At 43.1% G+C, this 12,784-nt stretch overlaps 1 protein-coding gene across 2 annotated transcripts in view; it reads right to left on the reverse strand.

Moving 5' to 3' along the window:
- LOC137434375 (casein kinase II subunit alpha) overlaps nucleotides 1-12,784 on the reverse strand; it is an 84,525-nt gene that overhangs the window by 33,950 nt on the left and 37,791 nt on the right. For both annotated transcript variants that reach the window (XM_068127303.2, XM_068127302.2), the window contains exons 8-10: nucleotides 8,510-8,620; nucleotides 2,287-2,388; nucleotides 2,021-2,121 (exon numbers count right to left, since the gene is read on the reverse strand). In XM_068127303.2, coding sequence (XP_067983404.1) covers nucleotides 2,021-2,121; nucleotides 2,287-2,388; nucleotides 8,510-8,620 — 314 coding nt within the window. The remainder of the gene's footprint in view (nucleotides 1-2,020; nucleotides 2,122-2,286; nucleotides 2,389-8,509; nucleotides 8,621-12,784) is intronic.

The raw sequence follows: 12,784 nt of genomic DNA on the forward strand, positions 1-12,784 counted from the left end.
CAAAATTGAAACGATTCTTCCTCGTCACACACACAACCTGTCCAACAAGTTTCATCCAAATCCACCCATAACTTTTTGAGATATCCTGCTATGTATCGTTTTTGGCCCGACCTCTCAATGGTGAAGAATCACTTAAAAAATTTTAGTAGCTGGATCCGAATCCGGATCTTCACCAAAATCGAATCATTTCGTCCTTGTCACATACGCTACATCTCTGCCAAATTTCTTCCGAATTCTTCCACAACTTTTGAGATATCTTGTTCGCAAACGGACAGACAAACGGACAGACAGACAAACGGACAGACAGACAAACGGACAGACAGACAAACGGACAGACAGACAAACGGACAGACAGACAAACGGACAAACAAACAGACAGGGGTGAAAACAACCTCCATCCACCTAAGGTGGGGGAGGTAAAAAGGAAATTACAAAAAGATAGTCTGCAGATATACTCTGCAAAGAATATCCGCAGATATACTCTGACAAATGGGAGAATGACAAAAGAGCAGGAAGATTCAATAGAGAGCTTGAGAGAACAGGGATTGACAAGAAAGGCTCATTGGAATGGCTAATAAGAGGTCAAATTAATTGGGATGGAGAATGAGATCATAAATGCCCAATACCAGGGACACTACACTAACGGATTTAAGAAAATGACAAGATTGAGCCAATCAGACAAATTCAGGTTTTGTGGAGTTGAAACAGAAAGTACTCGCCCCTTCAGAATGTAAAATCTCATGTCGGAGCAGTTGTACACAGAAAGACATAACTGCGTCTGTTGAGTAATCCACTGGCACATCTGTGAAGATTTCAACATTCCGGTCCCAGAACAATCATGGAGAAACAAACCAAACTCGATCTTTGAAAATGAACCCATCTAGTGCTCACGCATGACAAGATTATCCCATCAAGTGGAGACACTGCATGTGAAACATTGCGTCCGGACATAGTGTTCAAACACAAAGAGAAAAAAACGGCGCTGTTGATTGAGGTTTCAGTTCCTGATGACTTTGGACTAAATGCTTCAGAAACCAAGAAAATGCTCAAATACCAGGAGCTGAAAAATGTGGTCAAGAGGTCTCGGAAATTGAAGAAAGCTGAAATTGTACCAGTGATAGTCGGAGCAAACAGGGATGATCAAGAAAACCTTTACTGAGTACTTAAAAAGCATTCTGGGGAATATCTACAAACGAGCTACAGGTGGAGGCTGTCAGGGGTTCAGTGAGGATTCCAAAACGAGCCCTTGGAACAAAACTATGAGAATTAAGTTTCACAAACTGGTTCATGAATAATGCTCCTTTACCGAAAAAAGGAAGTGAATATTTTGAGTTCTGGGAGAACTTCCTCCGACCTCCTAAAACCCACATATGGAGGTAACAACCAACGGTGGTTTAACGTCCATCCGAGGGACGGAGCACATTGGACACTGATGAATCGCTCTGCCCGTGAAACACCAGGATGGCAGTTTATAGCTGTGTCAAGATTTTAACCAAGGCTAGACAGCTCAGAGGCAAGTACGCATACCTCCCCATTATCCTGCCAGACATTACTACACGATACATAAAATGCTGAATAAAATATCACCACGAGAGCCAGATGAAACCATGCCGGGGGCTTCATCCAAACCACCATGCCAAATATAGAACCCACCGATTTACCAATATTCAACAAAGGAAAAAAAAAAAAAAAAAACTATTGCAAAAAATGCTCTGACCTGTGAGCATGCCACCTAATGCACCAGCGCACGTACACACAACACGTACGCACTCTCAAGTCCAACAAATAAAAGAAAGTAAGTACGTAGTTGAAAAATTATAAAACATGTATAACAGATTTCAACAAAGCATTAAACACTCAGGTGCTTCCAAATAAGCAGAGTAGGCTTCAAAATTTTAAAATTAAGTCTATCAACGTGAACTCTAAAAATAAATGAATAAAAACGATCAATCTTGAACAACTGCAGCAGCACATGGGGAAAAGTATGGGGGCAGCGGGGGAAACACCCACAACGCTGTACCTGCCAAGTATGTCATTGAAGCGAGGGTCCAGCTCAATGTTGTATTTATCAATATAGTCATAGAGATCCTCTGTACCCAAAACCTTTGCAATTCGTACGAGCTGATGGGGTGTGGGGGTGGTGGGGATGTGATAAAGAATCCCAAACAGTAAATATAATCCACAGAGGTAACCAGTCGCATCAGGTATTGAAACAGTAGCTTAATGGAAGGATTAGCATGATCTCAAGTTCTCCAGTTCGCAAGGTGCAGAGGAGAAAAGTCAAACCTGATCGTAGTTGTCATGACCGTGGAAAAATGGTTCTTTACGGAAGATCATGCTGGCAAGCATGCAACCCAGACTCCACAGGTCCAGGCTGTAATCATACATCTGGGATAACAACAGAGAGGAAATTAAACAACAAGAATCATAATCGGGTTGAGCAGCCCACAAACGGTCACCCCATTCAAGGCTTTAACAAGAATGAGCGCACGAAAACAGACATAACAGTAAAGTACGCGAAAACAAACATGACATAAGATTAACCAAAGCGTTTTGTTCTGTACTTCTCAAGGTAAATAACAGCAAGAGACATAAGGAAGTGAAAAGCAGGCACATATAAGCATGTTAGACGAGACAGATTTATGGAAAAAGGCCATGTATAAGCTTCTAGGTGCATTTTTGGGTAAAAGTTGGGAACCTCACTTTTTAACATAATCAGGGTATGCTGAATTCGATTAACCCGGTTCCCAAGCAGAATATTGAGTTTTTGACCTTCTAATTAGCATAAACAAAATGGCCACCAAATTGCCATTTTTGGACACATTCTTGGGACAAGCATTTATATATCATGTCCATACATGCAGCTCTATGTGGTAATCTAATCTAATCTAAACAATCTACCGAGAAGTTTGGCCACAGCACTGATGCCATTTCACGCATTAATTGGGTGTGACACCACCTCCTGTTGTGCAAATCACACCAAACAAACATCATGGAAGGTCTTCAAAGAGCACCATAAACTGCTAAAGAACTTGGGCATTGGTGAACTCACAGAGGAGACAATCAAATCTGCAGAAGCGTTCGTCTGCAGAATATATAATGTGCACAGAACAACCTCTGTTAATTCAGCACGACAGATGTTGTTCTCCAAGACTGGTAAACCAGAAGCAATGTCACCGACAAGTGATGCTCTTCATTTCCATTTGATGCGAGTACACTATCAAGCCATGGTATGGAGAAATGCTCATTGTGCCATACCTGACCTTCCTGCACCGTTGTAAATGGGATGGAAACGTGGTGATTCAGGACAAGAGGCTATTCTGATGTCACCGAGTCCAATCCCAGAAAGTTGCCTCCGAGATGATTTGTTGTGCATGCCAGAAGCAATGCAAGACTCGACACTGCAAATGTCGCTATTCAGAGTTGAGGTGCACATCAATGTGTGCCTGTCACCAACAGAGTGATGATCAGACCCCTTGTATGAATTTGATGTAGTTTGGCAAAACAACATGTGTGACATTCCTGACTGTTTGTGCTTCATGGCCATGTATACTTAATTTTAGAATAAATGGTTGTATGAAACATTGTCTTATTAAAACCATTTCCCATTTTATAGTGTCCAATTTCAATATCAGTTTGAATGTCTTTCAATATGTCGCCAACCATAATATAGACGAGACGGATTCATGAAAAAAGGCCATGTATAAGCTTCTAGGTGCATTTTGGGGTAAAAGTTGTAAAGTTAAAGTAAAAGAGCTTCATGTATATACATGATATGTAAATGCTTGTTCAAAGAAATTGTCCAAAAATGGCAATTTAGTGGCCATTTTGTTTATGCTAATTAGGAGGTCAAAAACTCTAAATTTGGCCTGGGAACCGGGTTAATCGAATTCAGCATACCCTAATTATGTTAAAAAGTGAGGTTCCCAACTTTTACCCAAAAATGCACCTAACTCACATTTCTCAGAAATCCGTCTAGTCTATGTCTATGTAAGATCGGCACTGATTGGCTCATCAGTCATGACGTAAATGGTAATCTGAACACCTATTGGTTGGCTCAGTCACCACTATCTCTGGCTACGATTGGCTGGAGCGGAGTTGAGAGCGATTACTCACCATTTGCACCAATCCCTTTGAGGGAGAGGGATGGGGTTCCCCCAAAACTAAGGACTCACCATTAGCATAGTTATGAATTTTTGGGTAGTGGTATATAGATCCAGGTAGATCTGCGTAGATATTATGCTCCGGCTGTCGTGACAGGGAATCTCGATGTAATAAGTTCTGTTTAGGCGGTTTGTTCGGATTAAGTGTATCTTTGTTGTCATACGAAGATGGCTTTGTGATAAGTAGAATAGGGATTAAGCTAATTCCCCGGTATGTCAAACCTGTGATCATCATTGTGTCCCGTATGGCAACGCACATAGACACTAGCTAGGAATCCATCCCCATTAGCGCACACATTAATTAATTCCCCCTTATTTATAAAACTCACCGAAAGCCAGTTCGGGGACTGCCGATGGAGCCACAGCCAGCCACATCACCAGCTGTCATGGCAACACACATCGAGCAGGAAGGCAATGGACACGCCCCGAGGGGCAGCAATCGGTCAGGGCAAAAGCAAGAAGCAGCTCGCTGAGTGGTGAAGCAAGAGCAAGGGAAGCGACAGACTGATTGGCCATCGAACAAATGGCACGAGAGAGAAGTGACGCGGCCATTGGTGGAAGGTTGAGCCTGTGAGAGACAGAGAGAGAGAGACAGAGAGAGAGACAGAGACAGAGACAGAGACAGAGACAGAGACAGAGACAGACAGAGAGAGAGAGAGAGAGAGAGAGAGAGAGGAGAGATATGACGTCAAGAGGGATTGACAAAAAGCAGAAGAGACCGACATTTTCTCTCTCTCATCCCTGCTCGTTGAGATAGACGTTGGTGTCTGGGCCTCGCTCGTTCTTGCCTTCACAATTCTTCTGCCCCGACCTCTTGCCCTCACGCCTTCCTTCACCTCGACCCTCTCTCCTTTCTGACCTGAACGTTGGGTGCATCACAGCTTCGTGCCGAATTCGGGAGGACATTGCACGGCTGAGGAAGCGGGTTGCATGCCCGCTCGCTCACTTGGCGCGAGAGGCCTTGTTGAGGCCTGGTGAACAGGGATGCATCGAGGCCTACTCCCCACCGACCGGAGCCACATCAGACGACTGCGCTCGGAGCCTGACATCCCTGACACTGCAGCCAGACAGAGCTAAGCCGCACCACTCAGAATACAATGGTTCATTTGATTAATTCTTCCCCTGTGCTCGTTGTTGAAGTGAGGTGTGTGGGATCCCAACCGAGGATTTTATTTACCGGCGCGTTTCATTGTTCTCGGGGTCTGGCAATAAAGCCATGTTTATTTTTGTACATCAAATCCGCCTCGGTTTGAGTTTCTTTTCGAAGGGTGAAGACATCACCAAGGCCGTCCAGGTAAGTCGGTATTCTTCTCCTCATCGCGTATCATTCGCCATCAATTGGATAACGCCTCAAAATAAGCTCGATTGCTATCCGTGATTTCCCGGTCTTCACCGAGGGCAACCACTCGACAATACATAATATGGACAGGGGTCGGGGCAACAACACCTTTAATATTTCCATGTTGAAAGAGAATGAGAGAATGCACAAATTCCTTTTAACGACACAATATAGGGTCCGTGGAAAGGATGAAGGTTGCTTCCTACATAGTCACATGAAAAAGTAAGGACACCCCATGTAAAGTTTTGACTTTTTCAACATATTTCAACATACAGCTATTTCATCTTCATTTCAACAATATTGATAGATAAAGGTGATATAATATAACAAATATCATGAAACATTTACATTTTCTAGTCCATTGTATAATTTAAATAAACATAAATGCAAATTTTGCATGTGGAAAAAGTAAGTACACCCCTACATTTAGCACTACTTCAAATACCTAAAATTAGAATCAGGTGCACCAGCTCAGGTGCAAATGATTAGAACATCGTTAGAGAGGATCTTGGAGGACCCTGTCTTATTTAAACCTCAGACATTTAGTTTGGTTTGCTCTTTGTTGTTGAAGTGTGCGGCGTCAACATGCCAAGATCAAAAGAGCTCTCTGAGGCCTTCAGAAAGAAGGTTATAGATGCCTACGAGTCTGGGAAGGGATTTAAAAAGATCTCCAAACAATTTGAAATCAATCATTCGACTGTCCGGAAGATCATCTACAAGTGGAGAAGATTCCAAACAACTGCCAACTTGTTCAGGCCAGGCCGCCCCAGGAAGTTCAGCCCGAGAGCAGACTGCAAGATGCTGAAATAAGTCTCTAAGAACCCCAGAATGTCATCACGGGACCTACAGGTAGCTCTTACCACTGTTGATGTCAAAGTGCATGAGTCTACCATTAGAAAGAGGCTGCACAAATTTGATCTACATGGGAGGTGTGCCAGGAGGAAACCTTTGCTGTCCAGAAAGAACACCAGGGCAAGACTAAAGTTTGCCAATGAACACCGAGGCAAAGACCAGCACTTCTGGAACAATGTGCTCTGGACAGATGAGTCAAAGGTAGAGCTATTTGGCCACAGTACCAGAAGACATGTTTGGCAAAAACCAAAGACAGCATTTGACCACAAGAACCTGATACCAACTGTAAAGCATGGTGGTGGAAATATTATGGTTTGGGGCAGCTTTGCTGCACCAGGGCCTGGGCAGCTCACCATCATAGAATCCACTATGAATTCTTCATTGAACCAGAGGGTGCTTGAGGATAATGTGAGGCCATCTGTTGGAAAGTTGAAGCTCAACCGAGGGTGGACCTTGCAACATGACAATGACCCTAAACATACCAGTAAATCCACCAAGGAATGGCTGAAAAGAAAGAAATGGAGGGTTCTGGAATGGCCAAGTCAAAGCCCGGATCTAAATCCCATCGAGATGTTGTGGGGGGATTTGAAACGAGCTGTGCATGCAAGAAACCCCTCAAACATCGCACAGCGGAAAGAATTCTGCATGGAGGAGTGGGCAAAAATTTCTCCCAGTCGATGTCAGAGACTGGTAGACAGTTATAAGAAACACCTATTTGAGGTTGTTTCTGCCAAAGGGGGCAATACCACCTATTAGAGCCAAGGGTGTACTTACTTTTTCCACAGAAGGAAATGGCATCTCTGTTAATTTTTTGTTGAATAAATTATTGCAAAGTCAATTTTTTCATTGTTTTTTGTTCAATTAGATCACCTCTATCTATAGATACTGTTTAAATGAAGATCAAATATTGAAATGTCCACATATGTTAAAAAGATTAAAAAAACATTTCATGGGGTGTACTTACTTTTTCCACATGTGAAATTTGCATTTATGTTTGTTTAAATTACACAATGGACTACAAAATGTAAATGTTTCATGATATTTGTTATATTATATCACCTTTATCTATCAATATTGTTGAATTGAAGATCAAATAGCTGTATGTTGAAATATGTTGAAAAAGTCAAAACTTTACATGGGGTGTACTTACTTTTTCACGTGACTGTACGTAGATGTAAATATACTCCAACCTCGACTCAATATCTTGAATAAATCTGCTTTGTACTGGTCTGCACAGACGATGTTGCGAACCAAATGCCGCGCAATAGCAGAAGAAGAACAAATGGCCGATGATCCTTCAAGGATGATAGTGAGCAGATGGCGAGAGGTGAAGATTACTTAAGGTTGCACAGCCAGGTACGGGTTTGATACCGTATATATGATTTGTTCTTCAAACCTTCGTGGCGATTGTCCTTTCCGTGGCATCCTGATATACTGCATACGGTCGGACATTTGTCCGTCCCGATCTTGTGTTCCTTTGTCGCGTTTCGAAACTTGTGCACATATTTCTTAATTATATACTCCGGATAACCATCGTCACAGAGTATATTCATGATTTGTCCATTTGAGCAGGAATATTACAAGGTGAGTAAATCCTCCGAGCTCTGTTCATCAAGATGTTGATCAAGGCAATTTGTATCTCGTGGAGCTGCAGGAATCCCAGCGAGTATAATGCCCAGTGAAGGGAGGCTTCCGGTAGATAGATGTAGTAAAAGCACGTGCGGATCTTTCGACCGACACGTCCAAAAATGGTCAAAAAACCGACCATGCAATTCAATATTTATAGTGCCGTCACCGCTTAATAACTCACTTTCAAGGTCAATTAAAGAATCTAATTTGCATCATCATGACTATCAACAACAAAGTCAGGTAGGCCTCATTGCTCAATTTCATTGCATCACATCCGAGTGAAGTCGTTGGAGTTACAATGTAACTTCCATACTCTTTCAACCATCATCAGTATATAAACCAATTTCATTTCAATTCTTCAAAACATTACATTACTTTAAACACATTTCCATCTGTGGAAGCATTCAGCTAAATCTATCTCAATTGACATACCATGGAGAAATGGTTAACGGACCGCTATATAAAGATAATAATGGCAATGAAACAAACAAGGGCATGACTGATGGAGAAAAGTCGTAACACAAACCTGGTAGTCCACAAGCAACTCTGGGCCCTTGAAATACCGAGAAGCAACACGTACATTGTATTCCTGTGCCGGGTGATAAAACTCGGCTAGGCCCCAATCAATTAACCGAAGCTGCAGGTGGTGGGGTGGGGGAGGATAACATTGACACAAAGTGCACACAGTTTGCACAATTGTTCTGCATACAATACCAGTCTCCTCTTGCATCAGGTAACCAAAGTCAATCCCACAGAGCTTTATCATTAAATAATCTCACAAAAAAAAATCCATGGACATGAAGAGCTATAGTGGGGCGGCTTAGCCCAAATATTCAAAAGAATTGTGCATTTTGTGATACAAGCACCAAATTTGGCACAAATGTACATTAATATGTTGCGAACATTTTCAGATATTGGGCCACTTGAAATTCCGTAATTTTTTTTTTCAAATTTTTTCAAATTTCGTAATTTCAAATTTTTCGGGTGACACCGTCACAATTTCGGTCTTCGAGGCCGGCCGATAGGCAAAGTGTGACCGGAAGGGACGAGGTTCTCCTGACCACGTGGCCCTCGATCTGGGAAGCGAGAGGCGTTCCATTAGTGGACGCGCCCCTCACGCCCGACTTTTGGGCGGCCCCGGCAGGCCGTTTGTTTTGACGTTCCGTGACAGGCCCCGCACCCCCACCTCCGGGCCGACCAGAAGCTTGTGCTGAGTACATCATACCTGAACAACTCAGTGAGGCAGAACACAGCAGTGCACACCAGGGTGACCCCTTCAGTGCATAAACCAATTAACCTGTCCACTGCAGGGCATATAGAAATGAAGTTATTTTCTGCATATAATAATAATATAAGTTCAGTTCTATATAACAATTTCTGTTATCACCACTACCACTACAACTACCACTACTACAAGCTTTGTCTGGAATTTTGTGGACTAACAGACAAACAGACATACAGACAAGCTGGGATCAAAACATTACCTCCTTCCACCATTGAGTGTAGAGGTAAACATCATGGAAATTATATCATGCCCTAGATTTAATTCATGCTTACCCGTGTATTTGCTTCACTGGTTCACAAGGTCTTTTGCATACATGTAATTCAGACTCTCGTCTTCATTGCTGACCACACAATGTTCGCAACATATTAATGTACATTTGTGCCAAATTTGGTGCTTGTATCACAAAATGCACAATTCTTTTGAATATTTGGGCTAAGCCGCCCCACTATATCGGCCGGCCTCGAAGACCGAAATTGTGACGGTGTCACCCGAAAAATTTGAAATTACGAAATTTGAAAAAATTTGAAAAAAAAAATTACGGAATTTCAAGTGGCCCAATATCTGAAAATGTTCGCAACATATTAATGTACATTTGTGCCAAATTTGGTGCTTGTATCACAAAATGCACAACAGGTTTGCTATGCTGCTACACTACTATGCTCTGCAGCAAAGGGCAAAATCATAATACTTGAGTGAAATCGATGGTGCACCATCACAAATCCCAAAGCGTCCCACCAAAACCAAAGGTTAAAGATGGCAAAAAGTTCCACCAGGAATGACCAGATATCAAATTTAGATTTCAATTTTTTCCCCGTTTTAACCTGTAAGGACAAATACAACCCCTGAGGACAAATACAAAAAAGCCACATTTCATGCGTCCCGCAATGTTGATTGCATATACAGTTTCTTTTTTTTTTTTATTGAAAAAAAAAGGTGCACGCAAGTGGTGTAGTTTGGTATTCAACATTTTGACCCCGACCCAGGGGGTGGGTCCAAAATGATACTGCTCTTGCACCTTATTGCCATATGAATGAATGAATGAACCTTATTGCCATATGATGATCATAATAACCGACAGTTTCATGAATTTTTGCACAACCGCTTAGGACGAGACTGAAACAAATAGACAGACAGACAGCTGATTAAAATATCCCCCCGTTTTTTTTCAAAAAGCTTGGAGATTAAAAAAAAAAAGCTACAGTCATGGCCAAAAATATTGGCACCCTTGCAGTTTTCAAATAACTCACAATTTTTTCTAAAAATAAGTTGAAATTGACAAAAGTATTTGGTCTCCACAATTCGTTATTTCACTGTTAATATTACAGAACCTTTGTTTTTGATTCAGAATTTAATACATCATTTAAAATCAGAAAATAAAAAGAAATCCGGTATGATAGACTCCCTCCTCCGGTATGATAGACCTGAGCCTCGTCCTGGAGGGGGAGTTGCTATCTTTATAAAAAAACTCTTCCTCACTCGCCCTGCACTGCCCTCTCTCCACCTCACCCCCAGGAATACCTTTGGCTACGGCTTCCCCTTCGCTCCCACCTTTTGTTCATATGTGTGTTGTACCGTCCACCAAACAGTGATGACTCCATCTACATCTCGCTGTCTGATAATATGGACCAACTTCTATCTACCCATCCCAACTCTCTCTTCCTCATATGTGGTGATTTCAATTGTCACCATGCCAGTTGGCTGGGTGTGGGTTCCTCTCTCACCAGCCATGGCTCTTCAGCAAAGGATTTCTGTGACTCACAGGGACCGACACAATCTGTCAATTTCCCGACCCGGATCTCAGTCAACGGAGCGTCTTCTCTTCTGGACTTGGTTATGACAAACTTCCCTGAAAATGTCCGCTGCTCTTCTTCTGCTCCAATCGGCTCATCTGATCATGTGCTTGTTAAAGTGGACATCTCTCTGACCATTCTCAGAGAGCCTCCTCAGCGTCGACGAGTCTGGCATTTCACTCAGGCCAACTGGCACGTTCTTCAATCAGCCATCAATCATCTGGACTGGTCTCCCATCTCTACCGCCTCTGACATCAACTCATCCTGGGAATTCTTCCAAAGTAAATTGCTCTCTCTCATGCACAGATTTATCCCATCTCGTCTTCAGTTGTCATACCCTTCCTCCCGTCCATGGTACACGGAATCCTGTGGTGAGGCTATTGCCCAGAAACAACTTGCTTTCGTCTCCTGGAAAGCAAATCCAACGGAAGGAAATCTCATTTCCTTTCACAACGCCCGAAACAAGTGTGTGTGTCCACCCTCAGGAGAGCCAGGAAACAATAGCTCTCCGTTCTCAGGACAGAACTCTCTTACCTGTCTCCCTCTTCCAAATCCTGGAGGCGTCTGGTCAAATCTGTTTCTGGTGTTTGTTCCGCCTCCATCCACCCCCTCACCTCAAACGGCCACACGGCTGATTCCGCACATGAAAAAGCTGAATGCCTCAACTCTGTGTTTGCCTCTAAATCTTGTGTCCCAAACCCATCCCTCTCTGTACCCACCGTACCCAGTCGTACTCAGCTACTCCTGGACTCTGTGTCCTTTCCTCCTGACAAGGTGGAAAAGTTTCTGTCAACCCTCGACTCTGATTCTGCAACTGGACCTGACGGCATCAGCCCACGGGTCCTAAAATCCTGTTCTTCTGCTCTTTCACTCCCTCTCTCTGTTCTCTTCACCCTCTCTTTTGCTCAAGGTCATCTGCCATCTGCTTGGAAATCTGCCAACATCACCGCTTTGCACAAAAAAGGTGCAAAAACAGATCCCAGCAACTACAGACCAATCAGCCTTCTCCCAATTATCAGCAAAGTCATGGAATCCATCATTGCTTCAGATATGAAATCTTTCCTCTTCTCCAATGGCTTGATCTCTGATCATCAATTTGGTTTCAGACCTGGTCACTCTACTCTGGACATGCTGCTTCTGCTTTCTCAACAATGGATGGAGGTCCTCAATGCCAAACAGGAAATTAGAGCTGTCTCCCTTGACATATCACGTGCCTTCGATATGGTCTGGCACCCCGCTCTGCTCACCAAACTCTCCTCTTTTGGTATCCATGGAAATCTCCACACATGGCTGGTGGACTTCCTCTCTAGTCATAGTCAACGTGTGGCCCTGAATGGGTTTCTCTCATCTCCTCTTCCTGTTCAGGCTGGAGTTCCCCAAGGCAGTGTTCTGGGCCCTGTGCTTTTTCTGGTCTTCATCAATGATCTCTCTGACTCTCTTGAAAATCCTCTCTATCTCTTTGCTGATGACTCTACTCTATGTCGCTCCAGTCTTCATCCCTCAGATCGGCAGTCTGCAGCCTCCTCACTCTCTGCAGACCTGGACAAAATCACAGACTGGGCATACAAGTGGAACATGTCTTTCAATCCTGACAAATCTCACACTCTTACGATGTCTCTCCGAAAAGACCGACTGGACAACCCTCCCATCCACTTTCTGAATAATCCTCTCCAAGAAGTTCTGTCACTCAAGCTTTTGGGACTCACTATCTGCCATGATCTTTCCT

Source organism: Myxine glutinosa, chromosome 10 (genome assembly GCF_964187855.1).
Source record: "Myxine glutinosa chromosome 10, kmMyxGlut1.1, whole genome shotgun sequence".
Classification (NCBI taxonomy): Eukaryota; Metazoa; Chordata; class Myxini; order Myxiniformes; family Myxinidae; genus Myxine; species Myxine glutinosa.